Source organism: Pteropus medius, unplaced genomic scaffold (genome assembly GCF_902729225.1).
Source record: "Pteropus medius unplaced genomic scaffold, Ma_sr-lr_union100, whole genome shotgun sequence".
NCBI classification, from domain to species: Eukaryota; Metazoa; Chordata; class Mammalia; order Chiroptera; family Pteropodidae; genus Pteropus; species Pteropus medius.
Window position 1 is genome coordinate 1,343,235 of NW_024344561.1, and position 12,888 is coordinate 1,356,122.

The window sequence follows — 12,888 nt, forward strand, 5'->3', positions numbered from 1 at the left end:
ATTCACACTACAAAATAAATGAGCCTTGAAAACTTTATGCTATATGAAAGAACCAGTCACAGAAGGCCACACAGTATTTTTTTTTTCGACTTATATGAAATAATTAGAATAGACAAATCCACAGAGGCAATAGATAGCTTAGTGGCTGCTTAGGACTTAGAAAATGACATTTTTCTAAAATTGATTGTGGTGATTTCACAACTGTGAATATAAGAACCACTGAATGTACACTTTAAATAGTTGCATTGTAAGGTGTGTTAATTACAGCTCAACAAGGCTGTTATCAAAACAACCACCCCCCAAAAAAACCCCTTAGAGCAAAACCAATCTGGGTTTGATGCTTTTTTTGTAGTGTAAAGTCTTATATAACTTTTTATATCTTGGTTTGCATTGATATTCTATTTCAGGGCTTTTGTTTGAGCTTGGAATTTATTTTTATTATTCTCATTTTTTATTTATAAACGTTTAGTAATGTGAATTTTTCTCAGATCATTGCTTAAAAGGCATTCCATATTATTTATAGTAGATAAAAAAGTGGAAATGACCCAATGTCCATCAATGGATGAATGGATAAATGGTGATATATCCATGTAATGGACTGTTATTCCGTAATAGAGATGAAGAAGCGATACATGCTATAACATAGATGAGCCTTTAAAATAGTTAAGTGAAAGAAGCCAGATGCAAAGACTACATATTGTAAGATTCCATTTACATGACATGTGGGGACTAGGCAAATCTAGAGACAGAAAGTAGATTAGTAGTCACTTTAGGCTGGGGGGTGGTAAAATGGGGGATTATGGCTAAGGAGGTACTGGGTTTCTTTTTGTGATAATAAAAATGTGCTAGAATTGATTGTGGTGATGGGTGCACATGTCTTTGAATATGCTAAAAGCCACTAAATGGTACACTTTAAATGGCTTAATTGTATGTTATGAGAAGTATATCTCAAACAAAACTAAACGTTTAAAGAAAGAACAATAAATTAGGGGGATAGACCATTTTATAGACTATCAGGCTTATCTTTTTAAATATGTGCACATTGTTGCACAATATTGGAGAAATAAGGAGAAAGGTCTGTAGAAAAGCATTTAGTGAGCTTCTTCCTGCCTGTACGCTAATCTTTAGATAGGACGCCTCCCGGAACCACGGCCTCCTGGGACAGCCCACGACGCAAACCAAGCACTCTGCGTCTGTCCCACTTCTAACTCCGTCCTCTGCTCGGTCTTTCGGCCGGGCACTGCCCTCCAGGACTGGTCGATATGGAGAGCCTGGGCTCGACTCAGGTCTTACCGCATCCCTTCGCGTCTAGAAGCGATCCTTACCTCCGCCGTACATCTTCCTGATCCTCCAGCTCCTGAAGTCCCGCCCCTCACGCCGATCGCGATGCAGAAACCGGAAACGGAAGTGCTGATCGGTTTACGTCTCATTTTGCGTTGGTCCCTGTATCTGAGATAGGTTTTCTCCTCTCTTGACGTCAGCTGATCTAACCCCCAGAGGCTTTTCGTAGCCGCAGCGGTTCCCCCAAGCGCTTATGCCGGCTCCTGCTGCGCGAGCCTGGGCGGTGGCTCAGTCTCCGGTGGAGGCAGGGCCTTTTCTTCGTCCGCTGTGTGTCTCTCAGAAGCTGCCAAAGCAACCTTGTGTCTTTTTTCCAGAAGGAAAAGCATTTATGCTGTTCTGGGAAACGGCCCTAGCGTTTCCCCAAACGGCGCCTCTTCTCACCTACCTGGCGACTGCTGTGCATTCCGGTGAGCACTCGCCAGAAATGCTCTGGCTGTGGGTCCCCGTTATTGAAGTTTGATTAATTATTTAGGTGTTACCTTGTCCATTGGCCATTTGTTAATATTTTGCATATCTACTGTATTTCTACATCTCTCCCCATCTGTGTATAAACCCTTTGAGAGTAAGGAGATTGAAATCAATTGCAGAAATGGTATTTGACCTTTAATAACTTGGTTAATTGCCTCACATGTAACAACAAAGTTATGTAATAACTCCTACAGAATAATAGCCAAAATGAAAACTCAGTAGAAAAATGAGCAAGAGGTTTGGATAGGCTCTTCAATAAAGAACATATATAAATGGACAGCAAATATGTGAACAGGTGCTTCATATCAGCAACCATGGAAATACGAGTTAAAATCACAGTGTGATAGTACTGTACACACCAAATGGTTAAGAGTAAAACTAAAAAGAGTGGTAGTGCCAAGTGTTGCTTAAGATGTGCATAAGCTGCTAGTGGGAACACATTTTTAAAGAGTATCCACTAAATGTGATCTGTTAGTTAACACACCAGTAAGGCATGCACATAGACACCAATTAAACATAAAGACTTTATAGCATCATTATTTGGAATATCCCTAAAGTGGAAATAACCCAAAGTGGATCAAGAGAAGAATGGATGAATTGTGGCATGTATTTTCTGTGGCATACTCTTCAGCAAAGAGGACCAAACCACAGGTAGAGAGATGCAGTAACTTGGATGAACCTCATAAACATAATATTGAATAGGAGAAACCAGACACAGAGGAATGCATGCCGTTTCATACTGTTTCTTTAAAATTCAGAAATAGGTAAAATAGCCTAGAGTGTTAAGTGTCAGAAAAGTGGTTGTGATTGGGAGGCATGGAGTTTGTGATTTGGAGAAGAAACAAGGAATATGTCTGAGATGCTGAATATGGATATGTTCTATTCCTTGAACTGAATGGTGCTTACCTGAGCATGATTATTTCTTGATAGTTCACTGAGGTTTTTTATTCATGATTACTTTCCTCATTGTATGAATGCTGTAATTCAACAAAAGAAGTTCAAGAAATGGAACTAAACGTACTACCTCATAAGATTGAGAGAGAAATACAGAAGTAGGATAAAAAGTGTACTGAGAGGATGAATGAAAATAAAATCAATATTTAATGAAAATGATCAGTAATATGAAAATTACATATGTATATATACATATATATGATAGTCTTTGTTAACTAACTGTGAGGTAATATTGGAAGACTTCAATTTCAACATAAAAGAAAAACAATGACATGATTCAGGCCCCCTTGTAGTGGCTAACATTAGAACTGTTTTTGAGTTTTTTCTAAAATCCTGATATTCAGGTTTGGATGTTTTTAGGTCAAAATTGGAACACTAAATTTTTAAGTAAGTGAGATATCAATTACCACAGTCCTCTGAAGTGGTTATTTTCTTATTCAATCTTTATTTTACCCCTAACCAGTCTTGTTTCTTTATCAAGGAGTATATTTGCATATGTGTGGTACTCCTTATACTTTATATGGGATTTATTCTTTCTGTAATTATATTGCTCATCACTAACTGATATCAATTATTTGTTTATTATGCACATTGCCCAAATGAACTGTGAGATCCCCAGGAACTGTTTTTTCCTCAGGGCCTACTGTCTGGCCTGGCATAAGGAAGACCCTTACTAAATATTTGCTGAGTGAATGAAGAAATAAGAGACTGAGGGAGTCAAAGATTCCAAGACCAACCCACCTTCATCAGGGGGTGCTCAGGGAGACTTCTGATTTCATAAAACCTTTTGTACTTCTCTCCATTATGCCTAGTAGATAGTCTGAACTGAATTCTGGTCACGTCAGGAATATCGACAACCACAGGAGATCAGGATCTTGACACACTAACCTTTGTGTATTCCTGACTCACGCTTCCTAACTGGTGATTTTGGGTCAATTACAAATCCTGTGTGAACCTTAGTTTTCTCAGTTGTTAAATGACAATATTAATAATACTCAATTTGGAGGGTTGTTACAACTAAAGGAGCTTATATATGTAAAACTGCTTAACAGGGGCTCAGTAAATGGCAGTTGTTATTAATATTTGCACATTAAACAGTTCCATTTTTTTTTTTAATTCTCCATGTGGCCTCCTTTTTATATGCCCATTTATAGGCGTTCTGTTCAGCTAGTCTTTAGATTGTTCTCCAGGTCGACTGTTTCATAATTTAGTTGCAATTTTAATGCAGTCATGGGAGCAGGCAAGCTCAGCATTTACCTACTATGCCGTCTCGACTGCAACTCATGTATTAGACAAGTCTTTAATGGCTGTCACATGTGTCATCTGCAGAGAGATGGCTAAAGAGTGAAGTTTGACAATTGAAGAAAAACGTCTGTTGCTTAATGATTGATGTTGTGAACCAGTTATCCAGACACTCTAGGATATGAAGAGAAATCGAGATCAGCCTCTTAATTTAAATTCAAAAGCTTCTCTGGCGTGATCTGCTGAGCAAGAAGTGGAACGTTCCGGGAAATATCCCTGTTACATTTACATTATGCCAGCCATTAATCGGACTTGTGTGTGGTGAGTCCTTTTCGATGCTTCTGAAATTGTCTACTGGATACAAATCCTTCAATAAATGTCAGATCCACTGCTCAGGGGCTGAGTGATCATGCAGTGGGCCATGTAAGCATGATTGAAATGGTCAGAATGTGTAGAAGTCAGGTTCCTGGGATTTGGGATGCAAGAAAGTATGTGAGGGCTTTTTGGGGAAATAAATGTTTATGAATCTTACCATGTCAGTAAACAGCTCTGCCTCTCTGTACTTTAATTTGTGTAGCTCTAAGATGGAAATTTTAACTTGTTCCTCATAGGTAACAAAATGCTGAAAATCATTTTCTTGCTCTAGGAAACTCAGGCACTTTGTCATATTATGGAAGTAGTATGTTTGTGGTTTGTTATGTACATGGCGTGGAACAGCTTATAGGCATGTGATTGTTGGAATTTAATTGGCTTCGAGGTTCCTGCTGTTCTCTCGGAGGTCCTCTTTCTTGGGATCCTTTCTATTTCATGAGAGGAAAATTGAGGATGGTGACTGGGTTACTGATGGATTTTTCTCAGGTGAGTAGAAAGTTGACCTTTCTTCAAAACTGTCATGCTTATTTCTGTCAGGTAGCCATGTCCCCAAGCTTCTTAAAGCAGTTATGACCCTGCTTAGAGAATGAGTCTCGGTGACTTTCTCCAGGACCCATGCTATCTCAGTATAGAGCTGTATACAGGGAATATACTGGAAATGATTTTTATCTCAGTATTCACTAGTTCTTTTTGATCCTCAATCACACTTATTGGCCTACTGTTTTACTCAGTATTATGACAGATCTTATGGAAGGAAATGAAGGTATCTAATCTTAGGGAATTGCTGTGTCACTGTGGAAATAATTCTTTTGTTATTAGATTTTACAAAGTGCCGCATTGTGTTTAGTGCTAAATGCAGCCTATAAGTAGAGGAGGAATAAAGCTGTAAGAGCCCACAGTAAAGTTATGGTAAGATAAGTTCAGTCCTGTGTCATTGATGCTGGTATACCCATTTGACTGGATGCGATCATGAGGCAGGGGCTAAAGCAAGAGAGGAGAAGAGGTCTGGGCCCAGGAGTACTGTAGGCTTGTGATTTACCTTCCTTAACTCCCCATGCATCTTTCTGAGAACATCAATGAAGATGGTACTTAGTTGAAGCCAGCATGTGTTTGATGGTTTAGCATTTAGTGACCTTCGAGGATGTTGCTGTGAACTTCACCCAGGAGGAGTGGACTTTGTTGGATCAAACGCAGAGAGATCTCTACAGAGATGTGATGTTGGAGAACTATAAGAATCTCATTACATTAGGTAAGGCTGGCATTGTTTCTTTACTGAGCCCCTTATGAAGTGAAAGTTTCTTAAGTACCTGTGCTGTCAAATGGGAATACCGTGGTAACAAGACAGGCATAGTCCTTGGCCTCAGGGACTTTACTGTCTAGTGGAGTCTCCATGAAAATGAAGTTCTATGTAAATAAATGACTTTATTTCTTTTATGCACTATAAAACCATAGGACATAAATATGTATGAGGTTGGACATGGTGTTCAGGTCTTAGAGATTGCCAGGCATTTGAGGATACACAGAAAGAATGTTGCTTGGATTTTCGATACCTTTAAAATAGTTTTATTGCATTTATTCAAAATTTTACATGATTATTTTGCTGTGAGACTTTATTGTCTTGAGAAACTCTGAAGGCTAAGGGGTTGGTTCCCGATTCAAGGATATGTTTTATTATGTCTTGCTAGGTCCTCTTTATGTATTTCTCCCTTAAGCAGGGTATGAATCATGCAAACCCAGTGTCAGCTCTGGATTGGAAAGAGCAGGAGAGCTGAAGACAGCAACTGGAGGAGTTTGGCAGGGTGAGTTCACAAGCAGATACGGTTTTGTGAAGAGCTGTGCTAGCCTGGAAAAGGCGCAGTACCTTTGGAAATATCACTTTGCAAACTTGTAAAGGTTTACTCTTTTTTTTCTGAGAGGGCTGAGGCCATTTGGTTTCTGAGTTTCCTCAGAAACCTTCAACTTCCCTTTTACTTCTAATTTCCATTGATCTCAACTTTTTTTTGTTCTCAGAAAGATCTGGCTGGCTTATTTGAGAATTTCATTACTTGGAGGTAGCTCTTTTCTCAATACCTTCCTATTTTGTTTTCTTAATTTCTATCATCTTTTTTTTGTTTACTGTCAACCTTAGTTTTGCCTTAAGCTTTGTAAATTGCCTAAAATTTTGACACCATGCCCTTATCATTGTCAGACTCTTAACACAGCCAAACTCTTTGTGGTCCATCTTTCTTTTTGTTTCACCATTTTTATTATGTTTCATTCATATTTTGACGTAAACATGTGCCGCATGCTTTTTTTGAGGTAAAATACACATAAATTAACCATTTTAATGAGTATAATTCGTTGAATTGAGTACATTCACAGTGTTAGGGAACCATCAGCTCTTTTTAGTTCCAAAGTATTTTCATCACCTCACAAGGAAACCATGTACCCTTAGGTAGTCTGTCCCCATTTGTCCCTCCCTCCAGTCCCTGCAACTATGTATCTGCTTTCTGTCTCTATGGATTTACCTATTCTGTATGTACCTTATAAATGGAATTATACAAAGTGTGAGCTTCCTTGTCTGGCTTTCTTTACTTAGCATAATGTTTGCAAAATTATCAACGTTGTAGTATGTGTCAGCATTTCATTATTTTTTATGGCTGAATAATACTCAATTTCATGACTATATCACATTTTGTTTATCCAATTATTGTTTGATGGACTTTATTTTCACCTTTGGCAATTGTGAATACTGCTGCTATGAACATTTGTGAACAAATATTTGAATACTTGTTTTCAACTCTTTGGAGTATGTAACCAGAAATAGTTACTGGGTCACATGGGCATTTTATGTCAAACTTGTTACAGATTGCTAAACTATTTGGCATTTTATGTTAAACTTGTTACAGATGACTGCACCATTTTACATTCCCACCAGCAACTTAGAGGAGTTCCAGTTACTTTACACCCTTACCAACCCTTCTTATTTTATTTTTTATTTTAATACTAATCCTTCTAGCGGTATGAAGTGGTATCTTATTGTGGTTTTGATTTGAGTTTCCCTAAAACAAACAATATTGGGCATCTTTTCATGTGTTTTTTGGCCATTTCTGTCTTTTTTTTGGAGAAATGCTGATATAAGTCCTTTGCCCATTTTTTACATTGAAATGTTTGTCTTTTTATTGAAGTGAAGAAGTTCTTTATGTACTCTAATAGTGCACTCTTCTTATGGGATATATGATTTGCAGTTATTTTTCCCATTTTTTTTTCAGGTTATCCTTTGGCTTTTTTTATAGTGTTCTCTGAGGCACAAACATTTTTAAATTTGATGAGGTCCAAGGTCTTACTTTAGAATAGATAGAAGGATTGGACATTGTCAAATCTAAGGTAATGAAGATTTACCCCCACATTTTCTTCTAAGAGTTTTATAGTTTTAGCGTTGACACTAGGCTTTTTGATCCATTTTGAGTTAATTTGTGTATACAGTGTGAAGTGGGGTCCAATTTGATTCTTTTGTATCAGAATATTCTGTTATCCCAACACTACGTGTTGAAGAGACACATTGAATGGTTGTGGCATGCTTGTCGAGAATCAATTGATCCTAGATGTATGGGTTTATTTTTGAATTCTCAGTTTTGTTCCATTCATGTATATGTCTCTTCTTTTGTCTGTACCACACATTTTCCATATTGTAACTTTTCAGCTCTAGAATTTTATTTATTTATTTTTGTAATTTCTATTTATTGATGATTTCTGTTTGGTGAGACATCATTTTTTTGGTTTCTTTTAGTTCTCTGCCCATGATTTTCATTAGCTCTTTGGACATATATTTAAACAAACTGGTTTAAAGTCTTTATTTAGTGAGTCCACTGTCTTTGCTTTCAGGGACAATTTCTATTATTTTTTTTCTTGTTCCTTTGCATATGTCATATTTTTTAGTTGAAAATGTAATTTTAGATATTATAATGTGACAGTTTGAAAATCTGATTCTCCCATCTCTCAGAGGTTTGCTGTTGCTGCTTGTTGTGGATTACTGGTTTGTTTAGTAACTTTTATCAATTATTTTTGTATATTGTATGTTCTTTTTAGTGCAGCCCCTGAAATCTGTGTTCTGTTAGCTTAGTAGTCACCTTAGAATGACAGAAATTCTTTAAATGCTTGAAGTAAAACAAACAAAAAAACCCAAAACCTAAAAAGTCTTTTAGTTTTTGTCAATTGGCTATAGGTTGGATCACTCCTTCAGTGCTTAGCTAGGCTGTTTCCTGCTTAGCCTTCCTTTCCTGCTTGAGTGAATTTTGAAGGTCAGACAGAGGTGAAAGCATTCAGTTCTCTCTGGCCTTTCTGAGCAGACATTCAGCCCTGGGCATGCTTGTGGACTCCTTGATTTCCTTGTAAATCCTCAAGTTTTTAAAAGCCCTTATGTATTCATTTATCATTCCAAACTTGTTCCTTCCAAGGCTTTTCACTTTGTGTACTGTTAGTCCTAACCATTTTCCCTTTCCTCATGCTGTTGTGGCCAATAGTTCACCAGTAAACACTTTTAGTGGAAACTGCTTGGAATGCTCCTCACTCTTGGGAACTCTCTGGTTTGAGTGAAATAAAGGGAGCCCCTTGCACCAATACTTGAGAAAGCTGCCAAACAGATCAGAACACACAATGGCAGTTCTTTGGGAATAAGGTCCATATTCCTCCTTTTGGCACTAGCAACTTGCTCAAGGAGTGCATCTTGCCATCTGCATGGCTGCAGCTTATCTAGAGAGTGTGGATGATAGGCGAGAAGTTAAAATGCTGCAACATTCTCTTGGTGAAATATAGCTACTTCTTTCTTTAATGTCCCTTGGCTGTGTACCTTTTGACTAGATTCCAAATTCTGCAAGAGTTGGTTCTGATAGCTTTGTAAGCTTGTTAGTTGTTTTCTGGTGGGAAGGAGCCCTGTAGTTCCCTATGTACCATGTTTTGTGATGTCATTCTCTGTGTTATATGGTTTTATAAACAACTTTATCTCAGTTATTTTCCAAACTTGATTTTTTCCACTTTATTTCAGAATTGGATTTGCAACTCAAAACCAAAGTTTCCACACCTCTTCAAAATATTTCTGTGGAAAAAACATCAAATGGAATACAGTTGGTAAGATCTCCAAGAAGTAATTTTTTACCTCCACATCAAGACCAGAAGCACAAAATCCATGAAAATTATATGAGATAAATGCCATTACTCCAAAAAAAAAAAAAAAAAAAAAAAGCAGAGTCTATGAAGAGATTCTCTGAACATCAATAATTTGAGAAGCACTCTAAATTTACTTCAAATCTGTTTCTCCTCAGAGATCTCGCAAGTTAGCATCCACATATATTTAACTCTGGTATCCAGTTTTTGAAATGCAATTTAGTTTAAATAATTATCAGAAAAACTCTCTACGAAGCTCTCTGAAAGTAGAGAATATAATGTGGGGTCCTGACCCTCAAGGTCGGCTTATTCAACTTAATAGGAAAAATTCAATAATGATAATGTTTGTAATACATAAAAGTTGTGATGGGGGAGACATTTTGTTATAATGAATGTGAAAAAGTCTTTAATTATAATTTATATCTTAACAGGAGAAAAGCAATGCTGGAGTGAAACAATATGGCTCTAACCTCTGTGGAAAAGTATGTAGTGAACACTTATTTCTTAAAACTCACATTAGACAGAAAATTTCTAAGGGTAATCAGAGTGGAAAAGCTTTCAAAAAGAACTTCATTCATACTTTCAAAGAAATCCATGTTAGGGAGAAAACTTCGGAGTGTGTTCAACATGAAAAAGCCTTCAGTCAGCTTTCAAATCCTACTGGGCACAAGAAAACTCAGTCACGAGGGAAATTGTATGAATGCAAAGATTGTCAGAGAACCTTTGTTAATCAGTCATCACTTAAGGTACACGTGAGACACCACACTGGAGATAAACCATATGAATGTAAAGAATGTGGGAAAGCCTTCACTCGATCCACAGGACTTATTTTACATGTACGAATTCATGCTGGAGAAAAACCATATGTATGTAAGGAATGTGGGAAAGCCTTTATTCATTCCTCATACCTTACAAAACATAGAAGAATTCACAGTGGAGAAAAGCCATATCAATGTAAGGATTGTGGGAAAAGTTTCACTCATTCCTCAGGACTTGTCTTACACATGCGTACACACACTGGAGAGAAACCCTATGTATGTAAGGAATGTGGGAAAGCCTTTACTAATTCTTCAATGCTTAATCAACATGTAAGGACACACACCGGAGAGAAGCCATATGAATGTAAGCAGTGTGGGAGAGCTTTCACTCAGTCATCGGGCCTTAGTACACATTTAAGGACTCATACTGGAGAGAAAGCTTATGAATGTAAAGAATGTGGGAAAGCCTTTGCTCGTTCCACAAATCTTAATATGCATATGCGAACGCACACAGGAGAAAAGCCATATGAATGTAAAGAATGTGAGAAAGCCTTTAGATACTCCACATGCCTTAATATTCACATGCGAACTCACACTGGAGAGAAACCATACAAATGTAAGGAATGTGGGAAAGCTTTCACTCAGTCTTCAGCACTTGCTAAACATTTAAGAACTAAAGCATGTGAAAAAGCCTGTAAATGTTCTTCAGACCTTAGTATTCATATCTGAACTCATCTGGACAAAGACCTTATGAAAGTAAAGAATATTAAAACATTTTAGTCAGTTTTCATTCTTATGTAATATGTGAGAACTTACTCAGGGCAGAATTCCTATTCATATAAATATGGAAGAGCCATAATTGTTCATACGCTACAGAATGTGTAAGAAAAAACACTTGAGAGAAACATTTTCTGATTATAAGATATCTGACAAAGACTTAAAAATTTTTTTTAAAATTTTGATTGAAACGTTTTATATGTCTAAAATTACTGTAAAAGCCATGTGAAGAATGACCTACAGCCTTAAACTATTTAACATGCTTTAATAACACATGATAACTCACACTGGGGCAAAACCATCTGTATATAATGAAACCTTTACTTAGTTTTGAGGCCTTAGTATCCACATGAGACTTTGTACTGGCATAAAACCTGTGAATGTAGAAGATGCAGGAAGAGCTACACTTTCTTCTCATATCTTTTAAGAACTCAACATTTAAAAACTCACAGTGGAGAGGTGCCTTATATATGTAAATAATATGGAAATTCAGAAATTCTCGAAAGCTTCATATGCAAGAAGATGCACAAATGTAGAAATATTAAAAATTGTTCAGCTGTTAATGAATAAGTCATAATATACAGGGAGGGAAACCTTATGAAGGTAATATATATGTAGGAAAGCTTCTGTCTCAGTGTGAACATTCTTTGTCTCACAGGGAGAAAATGTTATGAATGTTAGAAGTATAGGAGTGTGTGTGTGTGTGTGTGTGTGGTTTAGCTTTCAACCTTTAGTAAAATGGTAATTCACACTGGAGATAAATTGATTGTAGGGTACGTGGGAAATGGTATATTCATCTTATAAATTTTACACTATACATGAAAATGCACCCTGGAAAGAAGCTTTATGAATATAAAAGTGTGGGAATATGTTTTGGTAAATACACATCCCTTAGGAGACTTGTAAAATGCTTTTTGGAGGAATAAACTATGAATGTGAGGAATTTTGGAAAGCTTTCAGGTATTGTTCTTTGCTTGTACGCAAGATAATTCTTGAGGAGAAATTAAAATACATAACATGAAAATGAGATTGCCTTTTTGTCTGTCTTATTCTCAAGAAAAATACTCAGTCTCTTAATTCTCAGTGGTGATTTTGTATTATAAAGTTTAATTACTTTAAAGACACTTTAAGTAGAACATCTGCTGTATTTTACTCATTTCATATAATGTTTTCATTATGGTTTAGCTTTAATGACTTCCTCATTTACAGTATAATATTTTCATTGAACTATGAGATATTTGGTCATATAATTGGTGATGTAGGGGCATTTTTATAACTTTTTGGGGACTGCTTTCTAATGTATTTGCAAGTAGATTATAAAATGGGCAATTTATGATATGTATTCTTTTTGTTTATAGGAAAATTCTCTCTGGCCTTGTATGGCAAGTAGTATGTAGTTGTCTCTTTAATACCCCTTGTCCTTTGGTACATTTTAAACAGAATTTAGATTATTTCCAGGCACATAATTAAAAAGCATTTTCCTTCTTAGGTTTCTTTAGGTTTATGGGAGACTTTCACAGTCCTGGCTAATGAGAAGTAGGCAGAAGTCATTGGTGTGGATTTTGGGGAAGCTGTTAAAAAGGGGACAGTCTCATATAGCTATTTCTCTTTATTGCCATTCATGCACCTTCACCTTTCCTGGAACTCAGATACATTTCTGGAGTTCGGATGATAAATTATATGCTATAGGGACAAAAACTACAGACAAATACAGTTTGGTTAAGAAAACACAGGGACAATTCCCCTGCATTGGTGTCTTTGCACAGGCCATTGGACTGCCTGTTTAGACTTCTTGGTACATGAGAAAAACCACGTCTTTATCAGGCTGAGCCCT

General features: G+C 36.8%; 1 protein-coding gene across 6 annotated transcripts; it reads left to right on the forward strand.

Moving 5' to 3' along the window:
- Positions 1 to 1,259: 1,259 nt before the first annotated feature.
- LOC120610901 (zinc finger protein 846) lies at positions 1,260 to 12,083 on the forward strand. Of its 6 annotated transcripts, none has more exons than XM_039873268.1 (7): positions 1,260 to 1,748; positions 4,093 to 4,326; positions 4,763 to 4,863; positions 5,500 to 5,626; positions 6,090 to 6,176; positions 9,401 to 9,483; positions 9,951 to 12,083. In XM_039873268.1, the coding sequence occupies exons 3-7, from the start codon at positions 4,813 to 4,815 to the stop codon at positions 11,004 to 11,006; spliced, it is 1,404 nt and encodes a 467-aa protein (XP_039729202.1). In that variant the 5' UTR covers positions 1,260 to 1,748; positions 4,093 to 4,326; positions 4,763 to 4,812; the 3' UTR covers positions 11,007 to 12,083. The 6 variants fall into 6 exon arrangements, with proteins under 6 accessions (XP_039729202.1, XP_039729201.1, XP_039729205.1 ...); XM_039873267.1 differs by having other exon boundaries at positions 1,261 to 1,748; positions 4,652 to 4,863; XM_039873270.1 differs by having other exon boundaries at positions 1,265 to 1,748; positions 4,652 to 4,863; positions 6,093 to 6,176.
- Positions 12,084 to 12,888: the final 805 nt, after the last annotated feature.

What these genes read in the sequence shown, in the direction of transcription:
- LOC120610901 (XM_039873268.1), top strand. Translation starts at nt 4,813, where the DNA reads ATGAGAGGAAAATTGAGGATGGTGACTGGGTTACTGATGGATTTTTCT. An exon ending in TAAGAATCTCATTACATTAG is followed by an intron (nt 5,627 to 6,089) that starts GTAAGGCTGGCA and finishes TTCTCCCTTAAG; the next exon opens with CAGGGTATGAATCATGCAAA. An exon ending in CATCAAATGGAATACAGTTG is followed by an intron (nt 9,484 to 9,950) that starts GTAAGATCTCCA and finishes ATATCTTAACAG; the next exon opens with GAGAAAAGCAATGCTGGAGT.